At 38.3% G+C, this 24,738-nt stretch overlaps 1 protein-coding gene across 1 annotated transcript; it reads left to right on the plus strand.

Annotated features, from left to right (window-relative positions):
• The first annotated feature begins 1,506 nt into the window (after positions 1-1,506).
• Positions 1,507-7,039, plus strand: stmn3 (stathmin-like 3). The gene is made up of 5 exons (XM_026922874.3): positions 1,507-1,704; positions 4,393-4,488; positions 4,700-4,878; positions 5,171-5,362; positions 6,549-7,039. Exons 1-5 carry the CDS (start codon positions 1,686-1,688, stop codon positions 6,606-6,608), a joined length of 546 nt encoding a protein of 181 aa, XP_026778675.1. The 5' UTR covers positions 1,507-1,685; the 3' UTR covers positions 6,609-7,039.
• Positions 7,040-24,738: the final 17,699 nt, after the last annotated feature.

Genomic DNA, 24,738 nt, shown 5'->3' on the forward strand with positions numbered 1-24,738 from the left:
CCAGTAAGGCTATCAGCAAGTACCCATAAATACACCCACAAACACACACAGATACATGCGCACACACTCAGACTCACGCACTGCAAGGAACAAAAAGAATCAAACAAATTTTTTGAGACTTCATCTTATCATATGCCAACCTTTTTTCTACATTCTTATTGCATTATTCATTGTAACATAAACTCTAGGTCACAGGTATGGTTAAAATATGAGGATTCCTCCCAAAGGTTTCTTGAAATTTTACGTTGCTTCAGTCGTGGCCTCCATTGTAGTAGACATGAAAAAAAAATCGAATAAAAACATGAGTTGGAACAAATCTTTTTTTAGACTCATTTCTACACTGGAGAAGAGTAAATATGTTAAAGTCTTCAAGTGGCTAAAAAAAATTTTGCTCAGTGGAAAAAAATGCGGTCTGAAGGGGTTAACGCAGACAATGTTCTGGCTCTTTCATTAATTAAACACTGAGAAATGTACAGGCACTAGCTTCACCACAGCAATTAAGCCTTATGAACAATCACTGACCTGGACACCGCTGATTTATATAACACAACATCCAAAGTACTGAAGAATGTCATGAGATATTGTGGAGTTTTTGTTTGTTTATTTGATTTTTTTTTTTTTTGATAGCCTGTATTAAACAATGGCACAACTTTAAACTTTGTAGACTATGTGGAAGATTAAGAAAACAAACAACTTGCAAAGCCACAATAATTGTAAAGGTCTGATATAGCTTTATACCCATAGTGTGTTGGTGTACATGTTTGTCTCAGTCTCGGAGAACAGGAAGAATCTCTGCCTTGCACAACTCTATTTAGAGTGTTACTGTAAATAGAGTGGTAAAGCCTGCTGACTAGATCTAGCTTTTAGCACAGAGCTTCCTTATTCAGAACAATATGTCTCCAGCCCTCTTGCACGCCATACTTAAAAGGTGATCTTACACATGAGTTGTGTATGAAGACTGTATTATGTAACTGCTTTAGCTGATGAGCTCAAAACATTCTACCTTCTACAGTAGTACTAACATGCATAAGTGTGTAGCAATTTCTTACAGGAAGTTTATGTAGGCTGTACCACTATACATCACATATTACACCACAGGAATCATGATGATTTCAAGGTTTTGAAGAATTTGTATGATTAATCAGTAATTAGGAAGAACATAATAGTACACTAAGAACACTAAGTATTTAGCTTTTGGGTATACAAACATGCTTAATAAATGCTTTGTCCCATCCCTTATAACTCTAATAGGAAATGTATTTTGTCATTATGTCACACTCCTGACCTGATTTTCTTTGTTGTGCTGTGTGCGTGCATGTGTGAGTGTGTCTATCAGAGAGAGAAACTCTTTATGTTGTAGGTTGCATAAGGAGAAAATCTGCCCTTTGTTTCCTAGACAACAGCCCTGCATTCAGCCCTGCATTTCCCCACACACCTTCAACAAAAAATGCAGTTGCATTGTCAAATTGCTTTGCCAGATCTTTTACCTCCTGCGCACCCAGTCCCCTCCCCTCACTTTTTCTACTGCTCCATCTCCCCTCCCTTTCTGTCTCTTGCTGCATCCCTAGCTCAAAAAGAAGAGCACCTCGACATCACTTAACTCCAAGTCACCTTCCCTTTTCCAGCTTGCTCTTCTTTCTCATTTCCATTTTTCTGTCCTCCATCTGACGAAATCCAGCACCGTGATGGATAACACCATGTCAGGTAGGGCCCAAAACAATCTATTTTCTCATGAACAGGGAATCTGCATCATCTAAGCTTTTATGGGGTATCTCTAGAAAGCTGTGTAGGATGATATATTGTCACAGAACCTAAAACTGCCACTTAGTTAACACTGTAATAGCAACATTTATCTGGACAGTGGAAAATATGTAAACCTAATGCTATGCTAAAAGCTAAACAAATGTATTGTCCTTAATTGTGTTGCATGTTTGCATTGCAGTTTTCTAGGGCAGCATGCCTGGGGCGATTTTCAGGGAATATGTGTGTGTGCGTGATTTCATTCTTGACAAAGAAACAAGAGCTTTCTCAGATCATACGTCAGTGTAAATGTCAGTCCTTGAAAAACACAGTCTTGTAGGAGTACCACCCACTCGGCCTTCGTTCAGCAAGAACCTTTTAAGAATTTATTCAGCACTTGCTCCTCATAAATGGTATCTTTTCAGTTTACAGACTTCTGTTAAATCTTCAAGTCATAAGAGACTCTATAGCTGTGACCTGGCATTGACAGACACTTGCAACAAATCTGCAAACAAGCCTTTGCCTGAATTGCCTGAATGAATTCCATGCCAAATCTGAAGAAAACTTTCAAAGATAAGGGTTAGCCAATGATTTATGTGCCAGTAGGGAATATCCATTAAAAGTGTAATGTTTGGAAAACAGAACACTTGTGGGTTTTTTAATCTTAAATGTGGCATTTATAGATTGGCACATTTTTGCATAACATTTCAGTCTGTTTCAGTCTGTGACTGTTTTATTTGTTATTTTCATTTGTCTTTATGTTCGTCTATTGCACCAGAGCCCAGCTCGGTAAAAACACTGCAACTTAAGGGCCTGGAATATTGCCGTCCTTTAAACGCACCTCTTTACTAAGCTCGCTGATGATAAATAACACAAACACACGCCACCCTGCTCTTCGCTCACACAGTGCCAAGAATATCCTTTACCCATATTGGCAGAAATCTTTTCATTTATTTTCAGTAACTGCTTTAGCCTAGTCTGGTGGACCTGAAGCCTATCACAGGAATGCTGGGCACAAGACAGAAATGAACTCTAAATGGGATACCAGTACATCATAGGGCATCACACATTTGCAATAGAGGAGTTTGGAGAGGCCTTGGAAAAAGTCTTTCAGGTGGCCTCAAAAATGTTCTGGCAAACCAACTGGCATGTCAGGAAGAGGAGGCTGTACACAAGTTTTGCTGAGCAAGTGTGGGGGAGTGTTGACCTCTACTCGGGATATTCCAGAACATCTCAGTTATTTGCAGATGATGATATTCACTTGGCTACATCCAAATTTGAACACAGACATGCACTGAAGCATTTCACAAAGGTCACAAATTGTGATTAGTGACCAAATGATTATGGTCCCAAGTACAGGTGTGGTTCTTCCACAGGGTTGATGGGCATACTGTCTGTTATAGGGAGAAGAGCTATTACAGAATTAATTCAGCGGCTTCATAGCAATGGCAGTGAATACTTTTGCAATCACAACTTCTCTATTTTTTCTCTATTTCTGAATAATTTCTAAATAGGCTATTTTGTGTAGATTCATGACATATAATTATAAGTAAGTTCATTTCATTTGCAAACTGTAACACTGCAAAATGACAAGTTCAATGGGGGGCATGGAGGGTGGATACTTTTGCAAGGCACTTGGGAATGTCTGGGGATTCACCAGGAATAACTGGATTCTTTGGCTGGCGCTGGCCATCACAGCCTGTTGTCACTACAAACTGCACCAGCAAATGTAGAAGGAAAATGAACGAAAGAATGAGTGCAAAAGTGAATGAATGTAATTTTGCTCATTTTTATGCAGTGTACCAATAATTCTGGTGTTTACTGTACTTTACAAAACTACCTAGCACAAATGTGATCTTTATGAACATTAATACTTTTATTAAAGTGAAGTGAAAAAATGCTGACATCAGAAGTACAGTGAGGTCCATAAGTATTTGGACAGTGACACATTTTCATAATTTTGCCTCTGTACGCCACCACAATGGATTTGAAATGAAAAGATGTAATTGAAGGGTAGACTTTCAGCTTTAATTCAAGGGGTTTAACAAAAATATTTCATTAACCGTTTAGGAATTACAGCCATTTTTGTATATAGTCTCTCCATTTTCACAGGCCCAAAAGTAATTGGACAAACTAACATAATCATAAATATCAGGATTATTTTTAATACTTGGATGCAAATCCTTTGTAGCCAATGGCTGCCTGAAGTCTAGAACCCATGGACAACACCAAATGTTGTGTTTCCTCCCTTGAGGTGCTTTGCCAGGTGTTTACTGCATCCACCTTCAGTTGCTGCTTGTTTGTGGGTCTTTCTGCCTTCAGTTTTGTCTTCAGTAAGTGAAAAGTATGCTCAGTTGGGTTGAGGTCAAGTAGCTCCTTGAATTAAAGCTGAACGTTTACACTTCAATCACATCTTGATTGCTTCATTTCAAATCCATTGTGGTGGTGTACAGAGGCAAAATTACGAAAATTGTGTCACTGTCCAAATACTTATGGACCTGACTGTATGTAGTAAATGTTGTATACATTTTAAATTTATAGTTAGCCTTTAAAAATGTCTTCTTATATATCCGCTGTAAATGCTGTTATTTGTAAATATCTGTTAAACGTTTGTGCACTGCAGCTGAATTCTCTACAACTCCTCTTTTGCAGCCTATTCTGAAAAGCTAAAGGAGATGTCAGTGTTGTCACTCATCTGCTCCTGCCTATATTCTAAGCCTCATTCTCAAACCATCAGCCACTTTGAGGGTATGTGGTGCTACTCTTGATTTATAATGTTGCTGTGGATAAGTACCTAATGATATATGGACAGCTGAACTGAATCAACTAAAACATGTTCTCCTACAGTATCAGTGTGCTACCGGAGAAAAAAAAAACACACTGCCATGTAAAGAACTGTACAATGCAAAACTGAAAGTATAACGTTGAGTAACATATCTTTGATGGTTTCTTTCTGTAGATATGGAGGTAAAGTCCCTGAATAAGCGAACATCTGGCCAGGCTTTTGAGATCATCCTGAATAGTCCCACTGATTTGTCACCAGACAGGCCTCAGAGCCTGTATCTGGTGGCCGACAGGAAGGAGCCTTCACTGGAAAATCTACAAAAAAAACTGGATGCTGCTGAAGAAAGAAGAAGAGTAAGGAGAATCAATTTGAGATTGATAATATAAAGTAGCAGTGACAGTTTTGTAGAAGGTTTAGTAAATTTTGAATTCACCACTGATCATTATAATAATTTCTACTCAATCTATATAATAATTTCTACTCATTTTCTGCAAATGTTTTAACCCAATTCAATTCAGTTTTATTTATATAGTGCCTTTATCAAAAAGCAGCTTTACAGAAAAGCATTTCATTGCCTTTGCCTCTCTGAACTGTCATCTTTCATTCTACTTTTCACTGTCTGTGTCTATCCTTCTCTGGCTACAGAGTCTGGAGAAGCAGATTTTGAAGCAGCTGTCAGAGAAGCGAGAACATGAGAGGGACGTTCTCAATAAGGCCCATGAGGTTAATAACAACTACAGCAGACTGGCGGAGGAGAAGCTCAATTACAAAATGGAAGTGAGCAGTGAGAATCGTACGGCCCATCTCAGTGCCTTAAAGCAGCGCCTGAGAGAAAAAGTAAGCCTCCCTTCTGTGTTTGCCTACTGTATTTTATTAGCATTCTATTGCTGCACATGGTATAAGGACTTGCAAAATTTTTAGAGGCATGTCCTACAAGGATGATTCAGGCTTAAGCATTTTATGTGCTCCAGCCTTAGTTGGCTCCTCTGTGAACATTATTAATAATAATTTAAAGGTGCTTTCAGACCTAATCATTTCAAGTTTTGGTTTGAATCAACCCTTGAGTTTTTATGTCTCAAGTTGCTCAAGCACTATCATGAAGGAGTTGCTAACTGCTAATAGTCTGGATACTGCCTCCTTTCAATTCCATGACCTCCATCCAAACCTCTCTTTAAAGCTCATGACAATGCCCCTGTGCACACAGTGAGGTCCATGAAGACATGGTTTGCTGAAGTCCCAGCCCAAGTCCCATGCACAGAGCCCTGACCTCATCCCCACTGAACACCTTTGGGATGAACTGGAGCACCAACTGCGCCCCAGGCCTCCTCGCCTGACATCAGTGCCCAACCTCACTAATGCTCTTATGACTGAATGGGCAAATCCCCACAGCCATGCTCCAAAATGTAGTGGAAAGCCTTCCCAGAAGAATGGGGAATAGTATAACAGCAAAGCAGGGAATAAATCTGAAATGGGATGTACAAAAAGCACATATGGGTGTGATGGTTAGGTGTTCACAAACCTTTGACCATATATTGCCTTTTAGTCTTAGCTATCAGGTTATAAAGATAGTTTAGCCGAAGTGTTCTTTATAAACGCTTACAGCAGCTTTAATAAGATCATCATTCAGATAAACATATGTTAGCTGTGTTTTTTCTAAAAAGTGCCATATGTGCTTTTCAGCTCAATAAGCTGAAAGGGAGCAAATCTAATTGCTGTACTTAATCCACATGACCCATGTTGTTTAGCCTAGCTAAACTACAAATAGCCTGGCTAAAATGAGCAGTAGGTAGTCCCATAATGCTAATCACTTCCTTTAGTGTGGTACTGTACCAACTTCATCTTGATTTTGGTTGCATTGCGGTTGATTTCGTCTACACCCGAGTTCAAATAATGTGTTTGCCCCTAACCAAACAAACTGAAGTGGCATAGTTTCATAACTGAATCAAATGATGTAGGCATCAAAGCACCTAGATGGTTAATGGCATAAATTAATTATTCATGGACTCAGAATTCTTTTTTCCAGGAGCTACATGCCGCAGAGGTACGCAGGAATAAGGAGCTGCAGTCTGGACTCTCTGGCTAAGGCAGACACCACATCTTCCTAAGGTCTACCAACCTTGGGTTTAGGGGAAAAAAACATCTAATAGTCGTTCTACATGCCTGAACTTCATAAAAAAATTAACTTGCTTCACATTTACCCTGCACTTTCTGGAATACTCATGCATATACAAGTGGTGAATGAAAATGTATGAGTCATTCCCTGTTTCAGTCTGTTAAAGCAATATGACAGTTAATTGAATGTTAACGACAATAAAATGATTTAAGGGAAGCATAATGACTTCATATAAAAACATTGATTTGTGACTCTCAATTGAAAAGACTCTACTTGTCATAAGTGTTGAACTAGCAAAATAATTTAACATAGTCTAAGATCTTTTGACCTTCTTACTTGTGAAAATGAAGGAATGTCTGTGAAACCTTACATGCATTAAATGATCTATGAATATGAAATTATCTTTGAAGCTGGTCATTGTTAAAGAAGTACAATTATAAATATTACTTAAAATTCCATCAGAAATTCTGTCAAGTTAGCTAATGTTAGCTAGCTAGCTACTGCTGTGAAATATATAGGAGTACAAGTGTCTTTCATTTTCCTACTTGAAGACTACCATATGGAAAAATTGGTGTGTGCTCATTCCATGTTCAGATTTAGTTGTAGGATTAAGAGACTTTGGTGACTGTGTAAACTGAGTGGAAGAACCAAACAAAACAGAAGAAGAACTTAACCTTTAAACACCACCTCTGTCATCAAGGACATGGACATTCCAATGCACAAAGCATAACGAATTTCTGGCCAATGTCCATGAGAATATGTGTCAGAGCATGTGTGTATTTGTGATGCATAAATATATAGAAGGCATTGTAGTAGGTATATTATCTAAGGCTGCCCTCTGGTCAGAGGGAATACTTTTACCTCTACATAATCTTGTGTAACAACACTGATGTCACACATTTTCTGATAAGGTTTCCATGACAAGCAATATTGCACAACTGTTATTAGCTTTTGTTATCTTTTGCAAGATATTTGTATGAGTAAAAAGTAAATGGAAGAGCTGGTAAATACAGCTTTATGAGGTTTTCCAAAGTCACAAGCAAAAAGTATGAATTCTAGGCATAGTAAAAACAAAGAAAAGATTGTATGCACATTGTACAGCTTTGGTAGTTCAAAATATGCTTAGCAGTCACATTAATGGCTGCTTGAGTACTAGAATATGAAAAATTATTAAAAATTATTAAGTCGTGCATTGTTAAAGCTACAGTATTAAAATAACTATGTACAATTTCAGTCAGACTCAAATTAATACCTCAATTGTTCTCTAAACAACCTATATTTTTCTTTTCCCTATATTTCCTTTGACTAAATTATTGGTTAGCTATGACTTTGATCTCAGTACATCTGTAAATCAAAAGAAAATATCAAACAGATGGAAATTTAGTAAGGTACAAAATTTAATGGGTTTTATGAGTAAAATTGGGCCTATTCATTATGGTTTATGAAAATCTTATATGAAATTCGTCATTACTACTAAGAACTACTTAAATAAGTATGCGTTTTAATTCAGTTCAAGTTTTATCTTTATAGAGCTTTTAACGATAGACATTGTCTCAAAGCAGCTTTATAGAAATCTGGATGGCTTGCTTTTCTCCCTTAGACAGCTCTCTGGTCTTCATGTTGGTTTATCCTTTTTAACAACAAAAGCAGTCTTCACAGGCAAAAGTCAGGGACATTCAGAGGTATTAATTTTTTAAACAATCAATCTATCAGGGTACACATGGGCAACAAGAAACACCTGTCAGTTACACGTACCAATATTTTTGATCATTTGAAAAATGGGTAGGTTCAAACAAAAGGTGCCATGTTCTAAGTTGTTTAACACATATAGATGTAAATATCAGGAATTTAAAGCTGAAATTTTGATCTATCACCTGATATTCATCTTTTGATCTCAGTGTAAAGCAAAAACAAAAGAATTGGCCTTGCTGTTCCAATACTTGCAGAGGGGACTGTATGTAATGCATCATTTTTTGCATAAATATTGACCATGCATCACTTTTTTCTAGCGTATGACGTTGCATTGTCCTTCACACCTGACCACCCAGGCCTCTCTGAGCAGAGTTCAAGACATTGGGGAATCTCAACATTGTACTAATGCATCTCTTCAAACACTGGAGAGTGCATAATACCCAGAACCCAGAACAGATGCCAGTTATCTGGCATGAGTGAAAAGAGCTGTAGCTCCTCATCTAGAACAAAATGCTCTGCAATTCTATCATATCCAAGGGATGTGCTATTTGACTAAAGCATCCTTGTCCACCACAGATTCAGAGTATTGATTTCATAAAGGTTTTGCAAGAATTGCCTAATCAGTGGCTACACCAAGATCCAGCATCAATCTGCATCCTTTCACAGGGCTGTCAGGTAAATTTCTCTTATAAGTATCAAACCTATTGTTATAAATGTATTATAACCTTTGAATATAGCTCACTTCTTTTTACAAGAGATGTCTGAAATAAGGAAACAATTGAAGCAAGTCAGACTGCATGCTGACACTGGAGAATGCACAAAATGTTTTGTGTAAAGATAAATGTGTATACTATAAATGTCTATACTATTGATTGGGTGTATGTGCTGTTCAAAATTTTTTACATTTCAGGGTAATCATTATAGCCACTGTGCAAACCAAACACAACTTCACTGTATTTACCCAGGATGAGTCAGTCCTACAGCTTTTACTTTGGAGATTTAAATCAGTAACTGCTGTAGATCTCAAACATCATGTAAACTGAAGATGCTGACAACAGTGATGTTGAATCGATTATGTACAACAGTAATACTGGACAACAGATACTGGACAACAGTAAAAACTATACTGAAACAGTGTCTGGATGAGGACAATGGTTTGCAAATAAAATTAGAGGAGGGCCCATTTCCCCTTTTCCATACTGACAGAAATAGCAGTGGGGTGATGCATGTAAAGCTCCCAGACCTCAACAACCTGCAGTGTGACCGAACAACACCATCTGTGAATTGGTCCTGGAAGGGTTTGATTCAGGCTTTGAAAAAAACAAGTTGATTGACTTGCGCCACTTTACAGACAGACAACAAAGGCAGAAAGAAACTGGGGCGATCATAGCAGGTAGATATGTTGACATGTGAAACATTCCCCTGAAGTGTTTGAGTGTGCATATTCATCCAGAGAGTTTGTCTGTGCTATTGACAGCAATAATGTTCAAGTGGTGACCCCAAATTACATTTGCATCCCTAAAGTATACACAATATTTTAGAAGGACAAACTGCATCACACTGGCAATCCGAAGAAACACTGTCAACAGATTCAGGAACGAGGGATTAACGGTTCTTGAGAAACAGTACAGACTAAACAGAACTATCCCTTTGCCTGTTCTAAGAAGGAAGACAGATCTCAAAGATATACCTACATTCACCACTGACTCAAGACCAAAATTCTCAAGATCTTGATGATGCCATCAGTGTGAGAGATCTAAGGCAGCAATATACAGGGCCGGCGCTAGCTATAGGCAGAGCAGGCCATTGCCTAGGGCCTCGGGCTTGGAGGCGGGGCCTCCATAACCGTAACAAACCTATACTCAAAAGAAACAAAGAAAGCGCAGCTTGTGATGCAGGGATGTGAGCTGTCATCATGTATTTTTGATTGTAAATGTATATAAAAATAAACGGAGCCTTATTCTGCCGATTCGCGTCAGCGCCATTTGAAGATGGATCATTATTTGCAGCCGGTTTATTCTGAGTTCAAAACAGCGCGAGTGCCGTGACGCGTTAAATTCACGTATGACGCTTTGAATCCGAGCTGATCGACTGTACAGTGAATCAAAAAGTTTATGAATGAAAGTTTAATAAAAACAGCAATATCAGCTAGACTAGACCATTGTTTATTATTTCAAAAAAGTACCTCAACTGTCTGTATAAATTCCGGTGATGTTTACATTATCATAATAACCTACTTCATACTTTTTTTTAGTTTTCAAATAAATTGTGCTGTTGTATTTACTGAATAAATACAATTTAAGCATACAAATACAATTGATGAAGTTAACTATTCTTTCTGCTTAGTAGTTTATCTTCTTCTCTTCCACTGTTGATTTGGTTATAGTGCATATTTAGGGTTTATAAATGCAATACATAATGACAATCTAGCCTGTATTGCTTCAGTAGGAGGGGGAAATTGTGTCCATCTCCAGCTAGAAAAATGACATCTTACCCCCCATTTTACTGTATAGAGTAGGCAAAAATGTTTGTTATCCCAAATAGTGGGTTAGTGTGTTTCTGTAAATAAATTACTGAACAAGAAGAAGAAGAAGAAGAAGAAGAGCTGGTCCAGATGACCTTTCATATTTTTTAGTGTTGACCTTAGTTAAAGTCTAATTAATATGCACATTTAAGTAAATATATACAAGTAATGATAACAGTTTTTGTATAAATAAAAAGGTTATTTTATTAGTTTCAAGTTCTTTTTATTTATTCTGAAATGTGGAGGGAAGGAGGCCAGGGGGGCCTCCAATATAAATTTTGCCTAGGGCGGCCCTGGCAATATATATATATATATATATATATATATATATATATATATATATATATATATATATATATATATATATATATATACACAAACACACAGATCATCCATAACATTAAATCCACTGACAGGTGAAGTGAATAACATTGATTATCTCTTACAGTGACACCTGTCAAGGGGTGGGATATATTAGGCAGTGAGTGAACAGTAGTTTCTTGAAGTTGATGTGTTGGAAGCAGGAAAAACAGACAAGTGTAAGGATCTGAGCGACTTTGACAAATTGTGATGGCTAGATGACTGGGTCAGAGCATCTCCAAAATGGATGGTTCCTGGTTTGTTAGTACCTACCAAATGTGGTCCAAGGAAGGACAACTGGTGAACCGGCAACAGGGCTCACTGATGCGTGTGGGGAGTGAAGGCTAGCCCATCTGGTCCAATCCCACAGAAAAGCTACTGTAGCACAAATTGGTGAAAAAGTTCATGCTGGCTATCATAGACAGATGTCCGAACATAAAGTCCATCACCGCTTGTTGCGTATGGGGCTGCGTAGCCACAGACCAGTCAGAGTGGCCATGCTGACCCCTGTCCACCTCCAACAGTACCTACAATGGGCACGTGAGCATCAGAACTGAACCATGGAGCAATGGAAGAAGATGGCCTGGTCTGATGAATCACATTTTCTTTTACATCAAGTGGACAGCTGGGTGCATGTGTCCTCCAATCCATGGAGGCCCCACCTCACAAGTTACAGGACTTAATGTAAGAGGATCCTGCTGTTAATGTCTTGGTGCCAGATACCACAGCATATATATATACTATATTGCCAAAAGTTTTGGGACACCCCTCCAAATCATTGAATTCAGGTGTGCCAATCACTTCCATGGCCACAGGTGTATAAAATCAAGCACCTAGGCATGCAGACTGCTTCTATAAACATTTGTGAAAGAATGGGTCGCTCTCAGGAGCTCAGTGAATTCAAGCGTGGTACCGTGATAGGTTGCCACCTGTGCAATAAGTCCATTCATGAAATTTCCTCACTACTAAATATTCCACGGTCAACTTTTAGTGGTATTATAACAAAGTGGAAGCAACTGGGAACAACAGCAACTCAGCCACGAATTCAGGTGTGCCAGGCCACGTAGAATCACAGGCCACGTAAAATCACAGAGCGGGGTCAGCACATGCTGAGGTGCACAGTGCGCAGAAGTCGCCAACTTTCTGCAGAGTCAATAGCTACAGACCTCCAAAATTCGTGTGGCCTTCAGATTAGCTCAAGATCAGTGTGTTCTTGAGAACGGGTTTCCATGGCCGAGCAGCTGCATCCAAGCCTTACATCACCAAGTGCAATGCAAAGCGTCGGATGCAGTGCTGTAAAGCACGCCGTCACTGGACTCTAGAGCAGTGGAGACGTGTTCTCTGGAGTGACGAATCACGCTTCTCTGTCTGGCAATCCGATGGACGAGTCTGGGTTTGGTGGTTGCCAGGAGAACGGTACTTGCCTGACTGCATTGTGCCAAGTGTAAAGTTTGGTGGAGGGGGGATTATGGTGTGGGGTTGTTTTTCAGGGGTTGGGCTTGGCCCCTTAGTTCCAATGAAAAGAACTCTTAATGCTTCAGCATACCAAGACATTTTGGACAATTTCATGCTCCCAACTTTGTGGGAACAGCTTGGAGCGGGCCCCTTCCTGTTCCAACATGACTGCGTACCAGTGCACAAAGCAAGGTCCATAAAGACATGGATGAGCGAGTTTGGTGTGGAGGAACTTGACTGGCCTGCACAGAGTCCTGACCTCAACCCGATAGAACACCTTTGGGATGAATTAGAGCGGAGACCTTCTCGTTCAACATCAGTGCCTGACCTCACAAATGCGCTTCAAGAAGAATGGTCAAAAATTCCCATAAACACATTCCTAAACCTTGTGGAAAGCCTTCCCAGAAGAGTTGAAGCTGTTATAGCTGCAAAGGGTGGGCCAACTCCATATTAAACCCTACGGATTAAGAATGGGATGTCGTTAAAGTTCATGTGCATGTAAAGGTAGATGTCCCAATGTGTGTATGTGTATATATATATATATATATATATATATATATATATATATATACATACACTATATTACCAAAAGTATTCGGTCACCCATCCAAATGATCAGAATCAGGTGTCCTAATCACTTGGCCTGGCCACAGGTGTATAAAATCAAGCACTTAGGCATGCAGACTGTTTTTACAAACATTTGTGAAAGAATGGGCCGCTCTCAGGAGCTCAGTGAATTCCAGCGTGGAACTGTCATAGGATGCCACCTGTGCAACAAATCCAGTCGTCAAATTTCCTCACTCCTAAATATTCTACAGTCAACTGTCAGCTTTATCATAACAAAATGGAAGAGTTTGGGAACAACAGCAACTCAGCCACGAAGTGGTAGGCCACGTAAACTGACGGAGAGGGGTCAGCGGATGCTGAAGCGCATAGTGCAAAGAGGTCGTCGACTTTCTTCACAGTCAATTGCTACAGACCTCCAAACTTCATGTGACCTTCAGATTAGCCCAAGTACAGTACGCAGAGAGCTTCATGGAATGGGTTTCCATGGCCGAGCAGCTGCATCCAAGCCACACATCACCAAGTGCAATGCAAAGCGTCGGATGCAGTGGTGTAAAGCACGCCGCCACTGGACTCTAGAGCAGTGGAGACGCGTTCTCTGGAGTGATGAATCACGCTTTTCCATCTGGCAATCTGATGGACGAGTCTGGGTTTGGAGGTTGCCAGGAGAACGGTACATTTCAGACTGCATTGTGCCGAGTGTGAAATTTGGTGGAGGAGGAATTATGGTGTGGGGTTGTTTTTCAGGAGTTGGGCTTGGCCCCTTAGTTCCAGTGAAAGGAACTTTGAATGCTTCAGGATACCAAAACATTTTGGACAATTCCATGCTCCCAACCTTGTGGGAACAGTTTGGAGCGGGCCCCTTCCTCTTCCAACATGACTGTGCACCAGTGCACAAAGCAAGGTCCATAAAGACATGGATGACAGAGTCTGGTGTGGAGGAACTTGACTGGCCTGCACAGAGTCCTGACCTGAACCCGATAGAACACCTTTGGGATGAATTAGAGCGGAGACTGAGAGCCAGGCCTTCTCGACCTACATCAGTGTGTGACCTCACCAATGCGCTTTTGGAAGAATGGTCAAAAATTCCTATAAACACACTCCTCAACCTTGTGGAAAGCCTTCCCAGAAGAGTTGAAGCTGTAATAGCTGCAAAAGGTGGACCGACATCATATTGAACCCTATGGGTTAGGAATGGGATGGCACTTAAGTTCATATGTGAGTCATGGCAGGTGACCGAATACTTTTGGTAATATAGTGTATATGTCATTGTGACATATATTCTTCTTTCTATACTGAGCCTATCATATACAGTCCCCTTTAAAAGTATTGGAATGGCAAGGCCAATTCTTTTGTTTTTCCTTGACACTTAGGTTTGAGATCAAAAGATGAACATGAGATGATAGATCAGAATTTCAGCTTTCACATCCTGATATTTACATCTAGATGTGTTAAACAACTTAAAACATGGTATATTTTGTTTGCACCCACCCATTTTTCAAGTGATCAAAAATATTGGAACATGTGACTGACAAGTGTTTCTTGTTGCCCATGTGTGCCCTGTTAGATTGATTGTTTAAACAATTAATAGCTCTGAATTTCTACTGTTGGTTTGAGCCTGACTGTCACCTGCGAAGAGTGCATTTGTTGATAAAAAGTTAAACCAAGACCAGAAGACCAGAGAGCTGTCTATGGGAGAAAGGCAAGGCATTCTGAAGCTGAGAAAAGAGAAAATTGATCAGAGCCTTTGCACAAGCATTGGGCATAGCCAATACAACAATTTGGAGTGTCTGGAAAAAGAAAGAAACTACTGGTGCACTAACAACCTGACATCAAACAAGTCAGCCAAGGAAAACAACAAAAATTGTGAGAGTTGTAAAAAACAAAAGAAACATTATGAGAGCTGTGAAGAAAAACCCAAAAACAACAGTCCGTGACATCAACATCCTCCACAGGGCAGGGGTGAAGGTATCACAATCCACTGGTCAAAGTCTTAGAGAGCAGAAATATAGAGGCCATACCACAAGATGTAAACCGTTCATCAGCAGTAAGAATCAGAAGGCCAGACTGGAATTCGTAAAGAAATACAGAGATGAGCCACAAAGGTTCTAGAACCAAAATTAACCTCTACCAAAGTGATGGAAAGCCAAAGTGTAGAGGAAGAAAGGACTGTATACAATCAGTTTATGACTTTATAAAACATCACCATCTGCTGGGCAAAAGCTATGCTTACCATAAAATAAACATGACTAATTTCTTGCATTTTATGGAGAGATACAATAAAAAATCATAAAAAAAAAATAAACAAAAATCTAATATACAATGTAAATACTAATGTTGGGTAGGTATTTTTCTTGTACCTCTTGCTATTGAGGGAAATTCCAAGCCATCCAAATTGATCAGCTTGCACTTGAGCAGATAGGATTTTCAGAAGATTTACAACTGCATTTAGCATTTGGCAGACGACTTATCTAGCACCAATTACAGAAGTACGTGTCACCCTCAGGTAACCTTTTCAGATGATAGTTAGTTAGTTAGTTACTGTAGTTAGTTAACTACTGTAGTTATTTAGTTAGTTAGTTAGTGACCATGCTGATATATCTCATACATAGGAAATATTGTTAACATATATTGATAACATTGTTAACTATGAGTACATTTATTCCTTATCTAAATATACCTTTGTGTGTTTGGTTACATCTTTGATGTCCATTCCCTAGCTCTCTTGACAAAGCTAACATGTACATTCTCACTTTGTGGGCTGCATTTGTTTTTTTTTATATGCAGTAAGCTGCATTAATCTCTCTATGTTAATGTTATAATGATTAATGATTTTGCAGCCCATAGAAGCACTTACATAGTGAGAAAGGAGAGAAACAATATGCTTGAGGAGAGTAGGACAGATGGAAAACACGACAGTCCTGTAGAAAGCAGACTACTAAGAATGTTTCTGCCAACATTCTGCCTGTGTGTGTGTGTGTGTGTGTGTGTGTGCATAGCCTCATTAGGGTAAGGGGAGATTGGAGCTGCAGTGGGTTGCCTCCACTCAGCCACAGCCATCTTTCATGAAGTTGAATCCACAAGCTCAATCAGTCCCACATGAGAGAGAGAGAGAGATTAAGTAGGATTGGGGGCGGAAAGAGAAGGAGGAGGGGTACCATTTCTTTAAATATTTTAATGTTATTAAACTAAAATGAGTTTATTGAGGATATTGAAAAATATTATATTTTATATGTTAAAGAATCATAGACTCTGGATACCAGTCTGTGAAAGTCCTGGATGAAGAGCAACACTGGATATTTGAAAGCCAGAAAAATAATGATTGAATCAAATTGAACCAAAAAAGTGAAGGATATGGGGAGTCAGGGTTTGTTACCCCAAAGCCAGATTCTCTGTCTGTCTCTCTGTCTCTCTCTCTCTCTCTCTCTCTCTCTCTCTGTCTCTCGCAGCCCACACACCACACTCCTAAACTCTACAACAACGCACCATCTTATTATTCAGAAGCTGTCCTTTGTAAATGTGATAATTATATGCTTCTCAAAATCCCCTTACACAGAGGAAATATATCAGAGTATTTAAACACTGAGTCATTCCGACACCCCCAGCCATGGCTTGCGAGTGGGCTCTTTCTGTAATTCTGTGAACTCACCTTATTTCACAGTTTCATATATGCATGCATGCGTATATATGTGTGTGTGTGCATATATGTGTGTTTGTTGGCAGCTGCCATCACCATTGTACAGATGTGACCACAGCTCCCCGCTTTTACCACAACAAAGGCCAATTAAACAGCGCTGCCTCACAGGCCAAGCAGCCAACCGCCAGCCGCACTTCCACAAACACGCAGATCAGTTTAAAACCGAGAGGGGGAGGCTGTAAAGCTGAACCCAGGCCGAGGCCTCTGCTGATTCAAACCAGCCGCTCCACTCACCCTGCATCTCCTTTATTTTTCAAATTAGTGCCACATTATGGTTGATTGTTTAGGAAGCACATATTAACTTGCTAAATAACCGTTAGCTCTAAAAATCCATCAAATTATTATGGGTCACTGAATGAGGAACAGGAGCTGTTATGTTTGACTTGGAAGAGTGCAAGTGCTGGTTCTAATATGTCTCGTGAAGTATAAGTCAGGCTCAGGATTACCTCAGACAACATGTATTTCCATTACAGAAACACAAAACTACTGGCTTGGGCTACTGATATTATTGATAGCAAATTACTTCTGTGTATTTTACTATGTGCGGTGTAGTTGTTCTAATTCTCTACTGTTTGGATGACAGTGTAGGCTGCACTGCTGTGGCAGTTAATAAACTGAGCAACAGAGTTCATCGATATGTTGCAAAGATAGGACAGATATAAAGACCAGATAGATATAAATAAGATTTTCATACTGTCATCCACTACACACCCTTGTGTGCATACATAGCTAAATAACAACTGGGCAGGCATTGGTGCAAGGAATTGTTCGAGGCAGGAGGTGGGGGAAAGACGGTCCTGAAGCATAAGTTCCTGGAATTGTTGGTTCAGCTCCTGCAGGGGGAGCTCTTTGCTAAAAGCTGGTCTGTTAACGTGGCGTGGGTAGTTCGTGGTGGCTTTGGTCAGGCTGACTGGAGCCCTTGGGCGCTGGCATGTGGCACAGTGTTTCGGGAGGGGCCCCCTCAAAAACCAACTGTTCGGGGGCCACACCCATCGTGTCCGCTCAGTGTGGGGGATGCCGCGCTGCGCCGAGCCGAGCCAGGCCTCCCGATTTAGAGGCAGTCACAGACCGCACGCCTCAGCCAGGGGAAGGGAAGGGTTTGCTGCTTTATTTTCAGGTTCAGACTGCATGGCAAGAGCTCTTTTCTTACTCTTACATGCATCTACTCAAGGCTGAAGCATTAAGGATGCTTCACTGACAATATTTATCTTGATTAACAATGGGAAAACAGTTTCATGTATACTGCACAAACATGCACTGATACTGTGTAAAATATATATATATATTTTTATAATCATTTTGATAGGGGGTCTAATGTGGCTCTCAAAATACAAGAATGTCCACAAAGCTAAAGGTGGTGGCTGTGTTATGCTCAGGAGTCTAATGTTTTCCTTTGTAATGGCTATATTTTACATGCTGCTGCTTCCCTCATTTAGTTTCAGGGTGTGGGAGCAGCACTGGGTGGTCTAAGCCTCCTTTAGCTTACATATGGTGTGGCTTTCTGGCCTTTCTTGTTTTGTTTTTGGGGTTTAAAGGAAAGGTTCTCTTTAGGTACAACCTGCTTATTTTTACCTTTATGTATAAGACTTCTGTCTCTGTCTGTTCTCTTCTCTTCAGTTTCCTTCCTTCCTCTCATCCTCTGAAATTGGGTGTGCATTGTTCGTACGCTTAAACATTTTTGAGTTTGCATTAGTCCATTTCCTTGTCTTAGTGATGTGGCTAGTGTAACTGAACTGCTGTTTCTACAGGAAAGAGTGAAAGTCACTTGTGATCTTGCCACGAGCTGACAGATATGCTGTAAAACATTTTACTTACATTTGCTTTGAAATGCAATGTGTGTTTATTCTCTTACTGTGTTGATTAATATTACAAAAAAAATCTAGCCTTCATTCAAAACCCACTTTTGTTTCAACAGAGGAGTGTGTCAAAGCCACAGGTTTATAGCTGAAATGAAGAATAGCAATAGAACTTAGCAGCAGAAATGTCTATTGGTGATTCACTTAAATTCTCTCTTAAACTCACTCTTACATAGGTCTGTCTCTCTGCCATATTTTCCATTGAAATTCCAATTTTTTGTGACCATGCTGCCTGGAAAAAGCAGTCATGCTGCAAGGCAAGTCTGTCCCTGACCCTGTATCTCTTCCTCACCACATTTCCATCATAAGAGCCACTCACACACATCTAATCATTTCACATTTTCCCTGCGTGGCAGGAGTATTAAGCTGAATTTTCTGAGGGCTGCAGTGAAGGAATTCAGGGACATTTGATTCCACTGATTCCCATTTAACCACCCTGAGGCCTCGCCACGCTGACGACACAAGCTGATGATGAAAGCATATTGACCCCAGACCCAAGAAAAAAGGCTCCGAAATATGTTCCAAGACAATCACTCACTCAGGGGATTTACAAGTTCAAATAAAACACCTCTGCATTTGAAATGTAATATTTGTTGAAGCCAAACAGTACAGTGTTACAGTTAGAATAACCCTATGTTAGGATAAAGTATAATCCATCATCCTGTTTGGGGATTAAAATATAGGATTTCAGATGAGGCCATTATAAAAGTTATACTCAGTATTAAATGTTTTTTGTCTGTGGTCATACCCTTCTCTCATGACCAAGCTGATGTAAAGTATGAAAGTAAAGAAGTTCCCTCTCACACATTCTCTTCTTTCCCCTCAGTTTTACACATTCTTGCACACAAACTTGTCATAAAGTGCAGTAATCTATGCTTTTACAAGCTATTACTCTGCCCAAAAGTGCAGAAACTTTAATGTCAATAATTCAAAAATAGACAGAAAATGATTTCCTACTAAATGGTTTCCTACTAAATCTTTAATTACAGATGCAGTCTCTTTTCCCCTTTGAAGAGAACTGTTGGTGGGGATAAGCACAGAAAGAACATCCCCGTAAAGTGCTCACTTCCACTGGCACTCCGTATTATGACTCTCTACACCTCTCCTTTCAATTTTATGCACGCTTTCAGGATGTGTTATTACTGATCATCAAAGGGAAATTGCAAAGCTATTAGCAGAAATGGGGAAACCACATACAAATCGCAAGATGAGCCTCACACTTCCTCACATTTCCTCATGCTACATCAATCAAGGCTTCCATATGTGGCACTGTAATTTACCGTTTATATTCAATGCATGTGAAGCAGGGGCTTAAGTTGCATTTCAACATTAAAGTTGTGCCATGAGCACTCAACCCATCATATGATTAAAGTTTCAGGATCAGAACCTTATAGTAATTATTAACAATATTTTTATTTTTGCAGGATACTGAATCTTACACTAAGAATGTAGCAATACAACATGCAAAATATTTACATTTTTAATACCTTAACTTACAAACAGACAAGCAACCATTTAGAGACAGCAAAGATGACATTTAAATATTTCTATAGGGGTTATGCAAGGCTGATGAAAACTGAGTAGATTTCAGTCCTTTTTACTAATTATGTAGCACTACAACATCATTGCAGAGTTTTTAATCATAATCTCAAACACTGAGTTTCTAAATTTAGCTAGCCTATATTAAATGAGAAACTTGGATGCAACACCCCCTTCTCCCCCTTCCCAAAAAGGGACGATATATTTTATTGACATGTGATGAAAAATGCAGTGCTCTAACTGTGGTTATGAATCAGTGTTTCTAGGTCGGGATACTGAAAATTATATAAGCTGTTCAAAGCATGTTCAAGAAGAATTAAGCAATAAAATATAAATTCTAGTTTTATTTAAACTATATTTTTCAAAAACTGAGTGTTTCATTTTGAAACTTTCTTCAGACTTGCTCAGATCTGCTCAACTCAATCAATTAAAAAAGATTTCTTATTGAACATCACCAAATAAGAAGTTAAAGGGTGGTAAGTGTTCGAAAAAAAATCATTGAAGTATTGATAATAGTTAAAAAAAAATAACAAAAATGTATCAGCTGCAGTTACTCCTTTTTTGTACACTCATTAAAATGAAGTGTTTTGTCTTTACAGTATATTATCTTGTTATCAATAATTTATACTGTTTATAACTTTTTTCAGCAACCTAGTTAGAATGTCCATGTCCTATCAATACATGATTGCTCATGTGTTCCAATCTGTCATCATCCTGACAGAATTCCCTCTACACATCATGTCTGTCTTTGCTTCATTAACCTTTAGCTACTGGCTAAGCTCTAATAAAGCTTCTGCGCACTCACATTTTACTGTACATATATATATATATATATATCACATCTCCACTTAAGTATTTGAAACTATATGCAATGTTAGTAAAGCTTCTAGCTCTTAAGTGGTTTCAGGCTAACTTTAAAATGGTAATGATAAAAAAAAAAAAAACACAATTACTGTATTTGCCTAATGTAAAAAGTTGTGCATTTACCTATTTTTCCCCACAACAAATCTCTATAAGGTGCAGTATAGCACATGGTCTGGCACTTATATTTACCAGAACTTGAACAAACATATTACAAGAAATGTGATGTAATACATACAGACTTGCAGTGGGCTTGACAGTGCCCTCTAAAGGAATCTCATCTGTAGTCAGTATGCCATCCTGCATCACTATGATAAAGAATTAAATGATTGTGCATGTGTGAGAGGTAGAGAGTCAGAACGACAGAGAGAGAGCAAAAGACACAGAGAGAGGGTCAGTTGGAGAGCAGACTGCTAAATATAGTCTGTGTGTTACAGTGAGGGCCAAACTCTCACAAACTACAAGCCTGCTCTGACCAAGCCTTGTAATTGAAGGAAAAAAATAAAGAATGAAATTATATGTTTATTTTTGAAAACAATTTTAATCTTCTCTCCACTCATTTTGGAAAAAAAGAGACACCCACAAGGACACTCCAAACCAAGATGGGCTACCGGAAGACCATTTTAACTGTTTATTTATTTGATAAATGTCTGTAAGCTAGCCTCACACAAAGTGAAAAAGCATGCTGCATTTTTCTGGGAGTTTAAGAAATCGCCATTACAGTATATATATTGTGTATATTACATTTTTATTTCTTTTAAAAGTGTTAATACCATCATACTAACTTTTATGTTAAACAAAATAAATTTGGGTGATTTTTAGGAGTTACTTTTAAATGCTTCAGCCAGCTTTTAGCCTCTGTCAGCCTTTCCCTTGCTTGTAGAAAAAGGAAAATACTGATGATATCACCATGCCTTTTCTCTGCAGTGTTTTATTTATCTTATGAATCACAAGCCATATAAAGAACCCAGGTTTCTCATGTTTACATTAATATTGTGCTCACCTTAATGAACCTGCTATTGAAATGTTTTGGAGTGTCCCTTTAAAGACCTTTAATCATAGGTTTAAGTCATTCTGAGCCTACACAAGTCTACACTCCCACACTTCAAGTGGCTTTACTTGTCGCTGATCTTTCATTTGCTGAAAACGCAGGAAGAATGGCTCTAATCTCAACCGATTTTATTCATTTTAGCAAAATTAAAATGTAAGAATTGTTTGATCTGTCCTCCAAATAACAGTCAAAGCTCATAAATCTATATTTGTAAATTCAATCATTAGAAGTCATTTTCAATAATCCACTTTTCTTTATTTTTTCTTTTTTCTTTTTTGTCTGTCTTTCTTTCCTTTTCCTTCTAAAATATTTTATTTTTCTTAATTTAAGAAAAATATGCTAATACAGTGTTAGTAATCATACTGCATTGACCACATTAAACCCCATATAATTAGATTCATTTGATATTTAAATATAGGAGTTCCTATAATTATATTTCAAATGTTTTGTAATACAGTGTGTATGGTACAGATGCTCTAAGGAAAGAAATGCCAAGGTGAATATGAATAATTGCATAAGATTTAAGTAATTTAATGGGTTAAATGAAAACAACTGCCTGCTACACTTAACATCATATCAAAATTTTACAATAGCATTAAACTCTATTAATATTTAATTGTATAAGCAAACAGTAGTTGTATAATAAAACTGGATTTTATATGAGACAGTCTATGATTTACATGTACAGTACAATATACAGTATGTTAGCCTAATTTTATTTCAGTTTACTTTTGACTAACACCAATGACTATTTAGTCATTTTGACTAATACTAATTCCATAAGATAGAGGTATATTTTAATATAACACTTTATTTTGTCTGACTCCTGTAGTCAGAACTTGTTACATTATTATGTCTGTAGTTACGCATAGTCTGAAGTGCATGAGACTAGTTTAGTATTTCTCTAAGAATTTCAGTTTCAAGAATTTAAAAAAAAATCTTAATGAGTATCAAAAAAGCCAAGAAATTTAAACCACGTTTTGCTTACCCGTGTGAAACATTATCAGAACATTAAACTGGCACTTTAAACCAGATGGATAATGCTTCTGTTTGCAGCAACTCTGTGTTCATAGTTATTTATTCTACTTATTGTACTATTATGTATCAAAATTGTATCATCTTTACTACGACTGCTTTGTGACTAGTGTTTATTGTTGTATCACTACTACTAATTCCCCTTCTATTTTTGTAAGTCTCCCTGTTCTTACCACAACTATCTTGTTTACTTACTTTTGATAATGGCATCTGCAAAATAAACAAATGTAAAGTTAAATGTAAAATAATGTCTCAGTGCAAGCTGTCATTCACTCTATTGCATTTTATAACATTTATGTTCTCATTTATGTTTTTTATATCTCATGGTCTATGTATCGATGATTCATGTTTTCATGTGTGTACATGTATGTAAGTTGCCTGTGCTTGTTTTTTTTTAATGGATAATGAACTATCTATCTATCTATCTATCTATCTATCTATCTGTCTGTCTGTCTGTCTGTCTGTCTGTGTAAGTGTATAACTGATATAGTTGGTATTTTTTTTATTAAAAATGTAAGCTTTAGTCTAAGTAGCCTATTTATGCATAGCTTATAGTGAACTCGTATTTTTCTGAGAATTATATGAATTCCTTTAGCAGCATTTGCGTAGATGTGTATTCTTTACTATTCACAGTATAATACTCATATATTATATGTCCAAGGTGAATGGATAAGGCACATCCTTTTCATGTAAAATGTGCTTAAGACACCTCACTTACACTGTCAGAAATAATGGTACTGAACCATTTTCCTTGGGATGGTACCATCAAGGGTGCATGTTTTGTACTTTTAGTACAGATAGATAGCAAGACAGACAGACAGACAGACAGACAGACAGACAGATAGATAGATAGATAGATAGATAGATATTTTATACCTGAAAACCTTAATATACCTGATTAAAATAAACTTTAAAATATGCACTTTCTTATGTACAGTATAAGATACATAGACCTGCTAAAGGTACAGAACAAGCACCCTTGGTGGTACCACCCTTGCTAGAAGGAAAAGTACATTTTGGTACCTTTATTTCTAGGCTCTGTGTCTTTTTTCTGATCCACCCTCCTGTCGTGCTGAGAATTTGGAGAATTCCTAGATTTGACAGTTACTTTGTGTATGTATTTAAATACAGATTAAAAATTAAAGAATTAGAAATTAAAGAAAGCAAACTTGAAATGTAAGATGATTCTGATTTCTGGGTCATTTTAAGTATTGAAGTATTTAAGGCTGCTGTGATAGTTGGAAGGTAATTAATCTGATGTAACAGAGTGAGTACATGTGAGACGTTTAAATCGCCTGAGAATTGCTTTCTAAGATACTTTTAAGCTTTTTTTTCGCAGCAGGATGTCCTAAGAGTGATATGAGTGTCGCGTGAATATCTCTCTCTCTCTCTCTCTCTCTCTCTCTCTCTACTTCAAAGCACACGGAGCCTGTCATTAGGAGGCGTGTCTCTGAATGCACATAGAA

The sequence above is a fragment of the Pangasianodon hypophthalmus genome, chromosome 2, assembly GCF_027358585.1.
Source record: "Pangasianodon hypophthalmus isolate fPanHyp1 chromosome 2, fPanHyp1.pri, whole genome shotgun sequence".
NCBI classification, from domain to species: domain Eukaryota; kingdom Metazoa; phylum Chordata; class Actinopteri; order Siluriformes; family Pangasiidae; genus Pangasianodon; species Pangasianodon hypophthalmus.